This window comes from Diadema antillarum, unplaced genomic scaffold (assembly GCF_040938485.1).
Source record: "Diadema antillarum isolate AM-2024a unplaced genomic scaffold, OU_Dant_1.0 seq00001384_RagTag, whole genome shotgun sequence".
Classification (NCBI taxonomy): domain Eukaryota; kingdom Metazoa; phylum Echinodermata; class Echinoidea; order Diadematoida; family Diadematidae; genus Diadema; species Diadema antillarum.
Window position 1 is genome coordinate 606971 of NW_027272140.1, and position 14152 is coordinate 621122.

General features: G+C 38.9%; 1 protein-coding gene across 1 annotated transcript; it reads right to left on the bottom strand.

Annotated features, from left to right (window-relative positions):
- Positions 1-9201: 9201 nt before the first annotated feature.
- Positions 9202-14047, bottom strand: LOC139708893 (uncharacterized). The gene is made up of 4 exons (XM_071620857.1): positions 13698-14047; positions 12453-12721; positions 10981-11152; positions 9202-9613 (listed from the first exon to the last, which is right to left on the bottom strand). Exons 1-4 carry the CDS (start codon positions 14003-14005, stop codon positions 9202-9204), a joined length of 1161 nt encoding a protein of 386 aa, XP_071476958.1. The 5' UTR covers positions 14006-14047.
- Positions 14048-14152: the final 105 nt, after the last annotated feature.

The following is a 14152-nucleotide window of genomic DNA, read 5'->3' on the forward strand; positions in this document are numbered from 1 at the left end:
TTAGCCAATTTGGGTATGTGAATCAGATACCGGTAGTTGCGTTCGTGCGTGGAGGTAGATAATAATATTGTATCAAGCGTATCCTCCATCTCTATCCCTCCCTCTCTCTCCCTTTTTTTTCTCTCTCTTTCTCTCTCTCTCTCACACACATACACGCACACAAACATGGGAGTTTTAGAACCAGTTTCGAGAAACGTACGGCGGAAGTCATGAAATGGGTCTGTAACACTAGTGTTGTAGCCCTATAAAAGCGATGGTACAGTTTCGGTTGAGATGAAGCTTCAGATGATTTTTAAAAAAATATATATTTAGATAATGAGAACTCTTTTTGAAATATGAAGGAGCTATAATTCGAAGGAGAATTCAAAGTTTATTTGCTGAAAATTGGTTTTAAAATGGCTGAGATATGCAAAACAAAGCGATGCTGATAAAAGGCGGGACCTAACCTTTTATCATGATCGCTTTGTTTTACCTTGTTTTTGGATATCTCATCCATTCAAAACCGATTTTTGTCAACTTAACTTTGAATTCCTGCAAGAACTGAATGTTTTTTAACATTACATGGAGTGGTTTCTAAGTATCTTACAAAGTGTTTAAAGCCGACTCCTCACCTCAACCAATACTCAAGGGGGCACATTCCGTCCCTACCATTTTTCATTATCCACTCTTACGCCTTAATCCAATTTTGACCAAATTTGGTGCGTTTTTGTGAAATTTTATTACAAACATTTGATATATACTTGTATAATTCAGTTAAGTTCGATATTGCTGATTACCAGGACAATCATAAACTGCCAACCTTGTCGGTCAGATTTTGCATGTTTCCCGTTCCAATTTCAGTTAACAGCATGGATGAAAAGGGTGTTTCTTGATTGTAATTCGCTGAAGGACCAAGATATGAAGTATTTGCGCTGTGAATGGCCCTGAAGTGGTCTTCTTATCATTCCCCTTATTTTTTTTTTCACGTGACATAGGCATCAAACAATAGATATGACAGATATAATTGAAAATACAGCATATTCCACAGAATATTCATTTATTTTGTGTCAATTTGATTCTTTCACACAAGTTTGACATGTAGAATCATTTCTTTATCCTATTTTCAATCTGCAAACTAGAAATTCCAAGATCATGGAGAGGTGAAATGTGATACATTACCTATGTGCCTATCCCACACAATACATCATATGTCTTATCATATAATTTCTTCCTATGTATTGTCACAAATATAGCGCCCCATGTGTTGACCTTGATAAATTTCAACCATAATAAAAAGTGAAGTTTGACTTGCTTTTCTTTGTGGCAAATGTAAGAATGACTGGTCTAGAGTAAAGACATATAGATTATACAAAAAGATTTGTATATACACGCATAAAGAAAAAACATGATTTTTATCGTATCATTTCCTATGTGTTTCTTTATATTTTGGTGAATAACGCCCTCAATAGGTGATCTTAAGAAATGTAAGTTGCTTGATCATAAATAGACACAGACAAATCGTATGAGCTGCTCTACCCATGCGCCATATAATTACATGTATTACGGTAATATCTGGACCTGGAGGGGGTCAAAATAGGTTGGGCTTATAGAGTTAAGACAACCCTTACAGATGATGCGTAAATTCGAAGCTAGTTTAAAGTTAACCCTATTCCCACGGGGGGGGGGGGGGGGGGGGGGAGAAGGGCATTTTGCCCACCCCCCACCCCTCCCGACGTTTCGCGTGATTATTCCGCAGCGCGTGATGCTCTCGCCGCGACATTTTATGACCTTTTTCTTTCAAGTATCGCACAACTTTTGAGACCAAATTTGTCGCTCAAGGGCATAACGTCTTGAAGCCACGCCGCTTTGAAAAAAAAATCGTCGACCCAAAAATTGCTCAAAAACATGATTTTGTGTACAAATCCAATGTAAATTGTGTGCAATTAATTCATATGAAAATGAATATTTTTACTTTTAATGGCTGATGATTTATTTTAGCCTGATTATGCTCTAAAAAGTTTCTGCGACAAATTTTGACAAAAAACACAAAAAAGTAAAAAACAAAGAAATACATAAGAAATTCAATAAACAATAAAATACGTAAGAAATAATAATGAAGCCGAATTTTTGCTTAAAATTATTGTTGGGGATATTGAAAAGAATATGTTCACCAAGTATTAGAAGTATTGGAGCTTTACTTTTTTATTTAGAGGCAAAAGTATTTTTGCATAAATTAGCATAAATGAATAGAAAATATATAAATTAAAATTTGAAAAAATCTCACTATACAGTCTTGTAGATTACATTGGCCTCTACCTTAGTGCAAATTTCGCGAGGATCGCGCTATCCACGACCGAGATCTGAAGGTGGTTTCATTCGGGTCCCTAAAAAAACCCGGTGGGATTAGGGGGTTAAATTGATAAGAAAGAGCAAAATTTTGCGATTAAGATTTGATCAAAATCGCCTGAAATTTAAGGAAGTTTTGAAAATGTGATGTTTCGCTATTTCCCCGAAACAGTTCTTGAACAGTCAGTATTGATATGCAAATTGTGAATTGATGAAGTCATTTTGTGGCATTATTTTGCCTTAAGTTTGTATGTAAAATGTCGAAAGTTTCCAGGTTTCGATGAAACACAAATATGCCCCAGTCTCAAATCCTGATACAGTATATCTATTACTTTGAAGTTATTCAATCAGGAGTAATGTTTCTTTTTTTTTTCAAGCTATGGAAGACTGTGTGATAATGACATTTTCAGCTCAATCATTGATATCATTCATATCAACTGTTACAGAACTGTTGTAAAAAATTTGTGAATATTTAAATTTTCATAACTTCCTTACTTTTGATCCAATTTTCACTGCTGTGCTTGTAATATCTTGTTCTTTTTTTTTTTACTCCTTTCTAACTCATCTGGAATTTTGACACTGCTGCACATAGCGTTGTGATGACAAGTAATAGGATGCTAAGTTTGACACTTTTGTTTGCTTTGTGTTTTGCTCTTTTTTTATCAGCCAAAAACTTATTTCTTGACAAGCTTTTTGGACCAAGCATTCAAAGACACAAGTAAAGCCCGCCGCACACTATATCATGATGAGACTGGTCGTATGACATTAAGACTGGAAGTGTGACGTCACCAGCCTCACCAATTTCCAGTCGTATGACTGGGTCTTAGAGCCAGTCATAGAGATTTGACATGTTGAATTTTCACAACCCGTTGTGGGCTTTCAGCCAATCACAATACAGTATTATGCAAAGGGTATAGAAGCACATGCATTGAGCATTGTGTGCGCCTCCATACTCTTTGGAGAAAATAATATACTGAAGTCAGAATGGTCATAAGCTTAGTTGTGTAATCTGATTGTATTGAGTGCATTACTAGTTCGCACCACCTGGTCTCAAGGCCGTATGATCTCAGGTCGTATAGTGCGCGATGGGGTTAACACACACAAGGATTATCAGAGTAGCATCCCAGTATGCAATCTCATTCCATCCATTTCTCTTTTAAAATGTTCAGCATCAAAGCCTTGTCCAAAGGCTCATTGACAAGCAGAAGGTCATAAGTGCTATACACACTCTGTGAAGCTTTCAATCCTCTTATTCTCATCAGCAAGTATTCTTTCCCCTTGACTAAAATACAACTAAACTGCTACACACCCAAATATCAACATTTTCCAGACATTTATTTGCCAGTACTGCAGATGTTGGACACATTCATAAATAAAATCTGTTTTTTTTTTCCCCTCTTTGAAAACACCAACTGCATTACTGAAATCTTTTCCATTTGCATGTCTTGTTTCATACTTTCAGTGAATGTCTATGAAATTACTTGCATAAAAGTAAAGCACAATAAAATCTGTCAAATACGATTTGGGGCTACGGTAAACTTCCAGACAGTAAACAATGGAAGCTATGTAAGTTGCCAAGAGCTTGACAAATGGCAAGATATGACATATAACACTGAAAAGTAAGGAACTCATTCTTTCCTGTGACAGAGATAAATACAAACACAAAAACAAAAGAAATATACTGCATATATTTGTTCAAGTACAGAGCCTAAATATTAGTCAAGCATCCTTGCAGGACATGGAATTTATGTGTGTGTGTGAATGTATTATGACAACAGTAATGTCAGGATATTGTAATGGTTCACTTGACTTGTTAATTTCACTTTCAGTGACATTCCTCAGTACATACAATTCATAATTGCTAACATCTGCAAAATGCAGCAAAAACAAAAACAAAAATAGAAATGTCGCTATGGCGACTGGTATGCCTCCGCGATAATGCATGGTTCTCCGAATAGGTCTATAGCACAATGTCTTGACATTGTGTGATAACAGCTTCACATAACTGGCAAAATATCAAAATGACAGGTTTGTCACAAATGCATTGAGTGTTCACTATCCTTGAACAAGGTTTATTTGGATGAATGGCTATACTGTCTAAGAGTGCAGGTATTTGGGGATTTGAGGATATTTTTACCCAACTTTTGACCCTTTTATAAGTTTAAAGAAGAAGTGAAATTTAGCACTTTCACTTGACATTTGGACCTTTGACCTTTAGGCAAGAAACTTCCAAGAGAATCTGTATTGGGTAATATATGCATACACTAAGTTTCAAGAAAAATCCTGCAGGCATTGCACAGATAAGAAAGAAATAATGACATTTTGATGAGTTGACCTTGACTTTTCACCCCCTAACCTTTGACTCATAACCCCTAAATTCCCTACATGATCACTGACAGTCAGTACATGCATAAATACTACGTTCCATGAAGATACCTTGAAATATTTGTGAGATATGGAGAAAAATGTGAAATTTTAACATTTTCACTTGACCTTTGACCCTTGACCTTTGACTTCATGACCCAAAGCTCTCTCTGGGGAATCTTTATTTGGTAGTTCATGTATACACCAAGTTTCAAGAAAATACCTCCAGGCATTGCATAGATATACGGGAAATAGTGAAATTTTGAGCATTTGACCTTGACCTTTTGACCTTTGACATTGAGCATGTGCACCCAAAAGTTGATAGGCACAACTTCGCCCACTCATACATATACATGCCAAGTTTCATTGGGATAACTCTAACAGTTTTTTAGATGTGCTGTCCACAAAATAACATTACGGACGGAAGGACGGACAGACCGATGGATGGACGGACAGACAACCCGAAAACATAATGCCTCCGGCGACACTTCGTGGCGGAGGCTTAAAAACAAAGTGTCTAGAAAAGCACCTATGTGCCATTATCATGATTCTGGACATGACGATTAAGTTGAAAGAGTAGTTTCGAGTAAAAACTTATGAAAGGCTTTACCAGTAAGTGCTTGAAATATCCGAAACATTAGATGGTACACGTATATGATTTCTCGCTGCCTTATTCTCGAGTACGTAACCCTGGTCTTCTTGAACCCAAACATGTACAAATCAGGGGGGCATTTCATGAAGGAACTTGTCAGATAAAATATCTGACAAGTCAATTACACTTGTATATCCGACAAGTTTTGAGAAATTGGCTGGTTTTTCTGAACTTGTCGGATATAATTGACTTGTCAGATATTTATTCTGACAAGTTCCTTCATGAAATGCCCCCCAGATAATTTGATAATCTGTTTCATTTTTACAATTTCATCTAAACAAAACAATTACATGACCTTTATGGTGGAAATTCTTTGTTTTGTACAATTATTCAACTCACAATATGAATCTTACATCAGTGAAGTCAGCAAATGAAAAAAAAATTAAGAGAGAAGCGTTACATCTTGAATCTCATTTCATCGGCACGAACAGAACTGTGCACTGTCTGAAAGACATTGATACATGTAGTACATTCAGCTTTGACCTGTAACAGAGTTGAGTAGTGAACAACACTATCCTTCTGCAGACCTCGGACACCTATGTAATCATGCAATTTAAATACATTACCATTTGTTTTCAGTGAGCTTTCTGAGATCTTGTCCATAATGCCCCAACACCATAATCCCTTTCAGGTATTCATGGTCAAATTATCCACGATACAGAAAGTCTTCTGACTTACCGATCAGACTAATCTACACAAGTGACAATACGCAGTCACCCATTCTCAAGTAAATAGGTTTACATTACTCTCATGCTACTATACCGGGTGTCCCAAAAAAAGCGGAACGGTGGATTTTCAGTATCTTGCGGTCTAAAAGTTATATATCTTTTGACATCATTAGAAAGAGCATCTTCCGCAGAAGACTATGATACCAAAATCATCAAATTTGGTTCAGTACTTTTTATTCTACGCCAATTTCTGAAAATGCAGTCATTGCCAAATTTCGCCGGATTTTTGCGACTTATGAGATAATAATTAAAGTGCACTACGCGATCCATACGGTGAATATTGTGTAAGCTCGGTAATCCGTGTCAACAAAAGATACAGCTTTCACATTGGGAAACCCGTGTGTGTGTGTCTGTGTGTGTGTGTGTGTGCGCGCGCTCCCAATATGAAAGCGTTATCTTTTGTTGACATGGATCAACGAGCTTACACAATTCACCGTATGGAACGCTTGTCGCACCCAAATTATTATCTCATAAGTCGCAAAAAATTGAAAATGACTGCATTTACAAAAATTGGCGTAGAATAAAAAGTGCTGAACCAAATTTAATGATTTTGGTATCATGGTCTTCTGCGGAAGATGCTCTTTCTAATAATGTCAAAAAATGTATCACTTTTAGAACGCAAGGTACTGAAAATCCACCGTTCCGCTTTTTTTGGGACACCCGGTATAAATATCCAAAGAAAAGCAGCATAAGAATGATGCAGCCAGTTCCGATTCCATCACCTTTGTGCGATCGGTCAACTAAGTCTGAACATTCTTATCAATTATCCACATCAACAACCAAAAAAAGTATCATTCAGTATATAATTTATCATACATTCCCTGAGCCACAGCAGATCATAAAATCAAAGATTCATTCTAACCTTGTCACGTTCTTTCAAGAGACTTACAATTGTACATACGCTGGCCACACAAGCTCCATCCTATGACTGGTCACATCTTCGGGGGGGGGGGGGGGGGGGGGGGGGCAGGGTGGGTGACTACCGGTATTTAGTAAAGCAAACAATGCAGGGTAAATGTTACAAACAGAATATCTTTAAGTTACCATGTAGCCATCTCAAAAATTTGACATGCCCCTTCGGCATTACATAAAGAGGGACTGGCTGAGGGCAGGAACACTACGACTTTTCCACTGGAGGAGGCAAAAAGTTTCAAGATGGAGGCAAGAGACGTATATCCACATGACAGAAAAGTAATGCAATATACAGTATAAACACAAATTTCACACAACAAAAGTCTTATCTATTGCATGGATCAGAGTACCCTGAAAACACATACATATATGTGTACCTTAAACTTACTAAGTCACACAATCTCTAATGAGCAGTGCTCAATTTTAATGCACTGCGCAGAATGGTCATTTGGATTTTGGCACTGCGCAGAATGGTCATTTGGAGTTTGGCACTGCGCAGAATAACAAAATCTATTCAAGTGATTGCACAAAAAATGTAGATCATCATTCAATAGGTTTGCATTGTTTTGCATATGTTTTCAAATGTGGAAATGTTTTCTCATGGGAGAACATTACAGGATGTTCTGTCTATGGGCCAAACATAACAAAGGGTTCAAGTATCATGGGATCATGTTCATCAATATGCTGGCTGATATATGACAAAACCTTGTTATGATGTATATGAATGCATTACAGAAACATTATCACAACTACCTATAGGGCTTTTGCTTGTCTACAAGCCCTGTGCCACTATTCATTGGGTCATCATGAATCAATTTATAACATATCTGCACCCAAAAGAGAGAGTTGGTCACATGGAATAGCACAGCACTTGCAAACTTTGTTCATGCATATGATATATGACAATTATCTTGCCCTTGCTTTCAGAGACTAAGCATCTGAAATGAAATGACACAGCGTGCAGAAAGAACTATGTCCATTTCAGGTCATATTACAATTCATTCATATACATAATATACAAATATAATTTGCCTTGAGAGTTTCTGGTTAAAACTATGGGCAGTGGCTACTCCAAAAGAACTATTCACTGAGGGGGTCAGCCCCGATGTGAAAAGTTCTTTTGGAGCCACCGAGGCCTACAGTTTTACTACTAAACTAGAAATTAGGCACAGTATATTTTGTTAATCAAAAAAACCCCAAAACCAAAAAAAAAAACAACACCTCAACACCATCAGAGAAGTCGTGTGATAGATGCGATGTTGTGAAGGGACCGTACACTGACTCTACGAAGCAGCCCACAATGTCAGAACTGCTTTGTGATGTTACAATTGTTTTGTTAGAAAATGTTACATTTCACACAGTGATGGTACGAAGCAGTGCGCAATGTCAGAATTGCTTTGTGATGTCACAATTGTTTTGTTAGAAATTGTTACATTTCACAAAGCTGTGCACAATTTCAGAATTGCTCTGTGACATCAGTTTGCAAATAGTACAAATTTTTTATTGAAAATATATTTCGAATTATGAATTTTTCACAAATCATCAAACCATAGAGCAAATTAGAAAGTTGACAAGGAAACAATTCTCTTCTCTTTAGCTCTATGTGGACTGCAGCATTTTCATAAAAGGTCTTGAAAATCCATGAGGAATGGGAACTGCTCATATTTGTCGCAGCATGAGTCAAACCCCAGTAGCAGAACACAGTACTGAAAATACAACACTTGATGCAGCATGGGCATACCACAGATCCTCTATATCACTTGTTGAATTACAATCATCCCAAGTCCACTGCATTAGTTCTTAGGTGGATGGTCATCCCTGTTCAACTAGAAGCCTTGCATAGATGCAAGAATGTAAGGTTCCCAAAGGGAACCAGACTGACCAAGATGCATGGTTCTGCCGTCCAGAGGAACACAAACCACTTATTCCATTGAAAAATCATGTTCCAGGCAGCCAAACGTTCAAAGTTTTTTTAATGTGTCAAAGTTTGCTCAAATTTTCACAGATCTTCATCTGTTTCATCACTTTCATTAAAAATGTGAGCTGAAACCTTTTTCCATCAAGTCCAACTTGGAAGATTTTTCTATAATTTTCTGTGACAAAAGACATACAGCACAAAGAGTCAACTGACAACTCGGGGAACAAGTGTGGACCCACACAGGTATGCATATTTTCCTAGTAATAACTCCATGGCATCAATGCAGGTGAGGGTACACAGCATCAAAATGGTCCGGTCAGCCATGCATTGACCTCTGCCGGTGAAGGGCTGGGTTTCAGCTTGGCCCCATCTGACCCCCTCCGTCCTCCTCCTCCTCCTCCATCTGTACTGTCCACTGACACCATCTGGCCGCTCACGCCAGGCCCTGCACCCGTCTCCACCGAAGCACCACCTCTACTCTCGAATCTGGTGCCCGAGAGCCCCGCCCGCTCTATTGCCCGCGAGAGGCCCCATGGGGCAGAACCAGCCCCAGCAGGGTTGCTCTTCTGCACTCCCGTTGCTGGTTCCACTGGATAGCACACTGTCTCCGGGAGGGGGCGGTAGTACGGTCCAAACCCAAAGAGGCGTCGAGGCTCTGGATGGACCACCGTGCAGTCTGGTTTAACACCTTTCTGGCTCTGGCTGTTCTTGACACTGAAAGAAGGCAGTAAAAGGTCTCAGGTCACAGGTCACTACTCATAGTAGGACATACAGCGGGTTTCTATCTTGAAAAGTAAGGAGAATATCATTCTTACTACCATATTGTTGATGATTATAGGAGTCTACTCTTGTCTCATTTAAAAAAAAAGAAAAGAAAAAATATATTCATTCTTTCTTCCTTTTTTTCAAACCACCACCATAACACAAAATGAATGTACAGTGCACCCCTGTTATAACGAACACGGTTATAACTAATTCTAGTTACAACGAAGTTAAAATTCAGACCGCAACATTATCGGCTCTATTTTTTAAAAAAACTTTTTATTTATTCCGTTAGAACAAATTTTCGATAAAGTGAAAGAAAACTGCTGGTCCCGAGAACTTCGTTATAATGGGAGTCACTGTAACCTCGAACCCAGAAAGCATCATCATCATGTGTACTAACATGGGCCTGAATCTGAATACCTTCTCTATCTGTCTAAACTGATGCCAACAGAAGCTAATTACTTTTTTTTTATCCTTACGAATGTGACAACTTGACATTCTGAGATGGGTTGAATGCAGCACACATTAATTGTTCGGTTAATCATGTTCTCCACTATTCAGCATTTAGAACTAAAATTTCTTCAATGAGATCTTATTTTGCAGGTGATGAATCCCCTTGCACCTCAGAATGCTTTAAGTAGTATGATGGCTTCTCATTAATCTTCTCTACAAATGTAATTATTTCCTATGAAGTATTGTGCAAGTCATGTATAAAATGTACTTTCGCAAGGAAAATTCACAGCATTCGTTTTCCACCTTCTATGTCACCGTCTGCTCCTAGCAAACATTGCATTCAGTGGCCTCCCGTGGGAAACACAAAAGTGGTCTGCACAAAGGGGTAGGAGGCAGGATTTGATTTGATTGCATAACATTTGTCACAGATATCATATGCATGTTCCCCATCGCCCCCCCCCCCCCAACACAAATTGTCTACCACAGAAATGAACGACTGCGCATGTGTTTTTCCTTTGGTTTCATCTGTTAACACTTTGATTGCCACCCCCCTTCCCCCCCCCCCCCAAAAAAAAAAACAACAACAACAACAACCTACGAGAACCAAAACATAACAAACAAACAAAACAAAACAAAGACAAGAGGCCATCTCTTGATGCAAACACTCTGGCCGAAAGAATGCAAGAACTCTGTGGTTGCTATTCACTGAAATATAAATTGCCCAATGGGAACACAAGTTAGCTTCTGGCTGCAGTAGACAGGTGGCTGCTATATGCCCGGTCTTTATCATCTAGACATAATTTCTCATCAGTGGGGTTAAAGCAGGTGGCTACGCATCTTTACTGTACCTGAAATCTCATTACCTTTTTCCATCAGCACTAGAGGGATTGTTGAGCTTGGTTCCGACATGACCTCCTGTCCCCTGTGGTGATGCCAACTTGTCAGCTGGATGCCCCACTGCAAGGTCTGCTGACCCCGTTCCAACCACGGGACCCTTCACGGAGTCCATGAACGACTGAGGTATATAGCGAGATTCTGCAGATTCCCCACACAAAATGGACAAGAAAAGAATATTGAATTGCGGGCACAAGGTAAAATGAAATCTTGTGGGTATACCATGTCTTCTGAAAGTCTCAATGGATGCAGTTGGAACTGTAGGATTACATACAAATATGACAATAGTATATCAAAGCACTTTGCAATTTACTGGCTATATAAAATAGCGTGGCAAAGAAACTTCATTTGTGCTTCAAATTTTGGCATTTTTTGTTTTGTTTTGTTTCTTGTGGGGATGTGCTTACATGAATACGCCTCATTATCAGGCCTACTAACCACTGCAGATCAAGAAAAAACTAGAAATGTTGCTGATATGCCTCAACCACATCTCATTCAAAGGTCTGTAATACATATTGACAGGTCGAGACAACATTTCACATGACTGGTAAAAAATTGAACTAACATGTTTGAAAGTTTGATGGCACAACCCCAAATGTGTTTACTGCGAATGCATTCCTTAAACCACAATTTATTTGGATGGCTAGATTGTTTCAGAGAGCAAATCCTCAAGAGAATCATTTGTCATGCAGTCATGAGGACAACTTTAGCCATTTGAAAAATATGGAGGGGAAAAAAAGGACACTGACCTTGACCTATGACCTTAAACATGTGTACCCAAACCTTAATGCGCACAAATCTTTCCACTCATACATACACATGCCAAGTTTCATTTGGATACCGCGACGGTTCTCAAGTTAAGCTGTCTACAAAATCGATTACGGGTGGATGGACGGACAGACGGACAACCCAAAAACATAATGCCTCCAGCAACACTTCATGGCAGAGGCATAAAAGTTACAAATTATGCACAGTGGAAAATGTTTTTCTTCTCAAAAAAATAAATATTTTCTTACTTAGGATGAAGACAAAACATTATCATATGCTACACCAGCGCACACACGTTGGCAGATCTGCACTTTGAAAATCAACAGAGCTCATATAACAGAAGTACTTAGCTGTCACTATTCTCCTCGCAAGGTACCCTGAATGAAAATGTTACATGATAACTAATTCAGGTTTACAATTTACCATTGCTTTCTCTTTCCTATTTGTCAATACTACAAGCACAATCAATGGCAGTCCTCAGAAGATGATAAAATAAAGCTGAATGACACTAAAAATTATGCCAACAGCCATTGGCATTGTCACCTTCAGGCATAGAAAACAGCAAGAATGTAATAATGATTACCAGACTACTGTATAAAAACAATCACTGATCAGGCAAATTCTGCCTTGCAAATTTTAGTCAGCAAATCACATAAGAGGATACACTACACACCTCCTGAACGAATCTCAGCTGGTCCCATTTGGCTACCCGGCCTGCCGGACATTGTTTCTGGCATTGTGAAAGGTGCTGAGCTACCCGTTGGGCCAGTATCATCAGCCGGCGGCTTGGGTATGTTGCTGGTGGTTCCCATGGTGATGACCTGACCATCTTTGACCTGCATCAAGGCTGGAGACTGTTTGGCATCGCTGCCAGCTTTGGATGTGGTGGCCGTGGATGCATCATTGGCACTTGTGCTGTCTTGATCTGTGTCTAGGAGTAGTCTGCAAGGTGAAAGGCAGAGGCAATATTACAGGAAGAAAACAAACAAACATATGGATAAATGAACAATCAGTTGGGTACTACAGTGCTGTACACATCATCATATCACATCTACTGTAAAATATGATATATTTGCGGCATGAAATTTTCACAAATTGCCACCAGCATTCAACGCATATAGTGTAGGTTAGATCTTTTGCATGCATTTTAATTTTGCAAATCTTGGCTCTCACGAAATTCGCGAAATTAAAATGCACATGAACATTCCTCATTTCACAGTATAATTTTCTGTATTTGTGGACATTTTAACCCATTGAGGACAGACTGATTTTGCTACAACACGCATTTCCAATAGACCCTTGCCTGAGTATACTCTGGACTCGTCCTCAATGGGTTTAACATCAAACTGCAGAGTATAGGATTATGACACAGTTTGAGACATACATTTGGACATCTTACCTGCTGATCTATGACTAAAGTTAATAAGGCAAGTATTTCTATTTTATCAAATAATTCATGAAGCATATTTGTGTTTTTGTATTTTGCACACTAACACTACAGTACTGTACATGCTGTCAATCTACTGTACAATGCTAAATAAATAAATATCATATCAAGGTATTGAGTTCGATGTTAACAAGCACATTGCATTCAAAGTAAGGTTCCAAGACTTCAAGTGGGAATTAGGAGCAAAATTTAATGACTCTCTAAATAGCACAGAAAGACACATTGTACACACAGTGTTTCCAGTATACAGCTTAACCCAAAACAACTAAACATACAAACTGACAATACCAAATCAATCACTTATGAATACCATAGTCGTGTCTTTTTACCAGACAGGGTGTGGAAAGAGGGCAAATTTAGTAATACAGTATTGAGTGCATACTCGGTTAAAAAACAACAACATGCAGTTTTTAAGTTAGATATAGGGAAAAAAAATTATTTTGAAAAACCACTTCCCTCTGCTCTTATCACCTGTATTTGCGGGGGTGGCTGTGATATATTTTGCTGGAGTCAAAGACTAGCTGAAGATTCTGGGAGGAGCCTGGCGGAGTCAGGGGTCTGGTCTCTACGCCTTCATCATACCGCCCTGGTCTTGTGGCTGCATTGGCTTGGGCCTTGCCCTGAGATTCGGGGATTTTGATGGGAAATTTGCTGGGACGAGAGCCAGGCAAGCCGACTGTCATGGCGGAGGTGGAGCCAGCTATTGCAGGTACCGCATCTGGCGAAGAGATGTCTCGATCCAACGAGTTGTCCATGATATTCTTCGTCCCCATGACCATCAACTTCCTCGTACATCAAAGCCTGGAATCCACATTATCATAACCAGGCAACTATTCTGCCATACAAAGTCTCTGCATTGAACAGGAGGAAAATGAGATGGCACACAAACATGCTGGTTATAATCCATGCAGTCACCAAGGCAACAG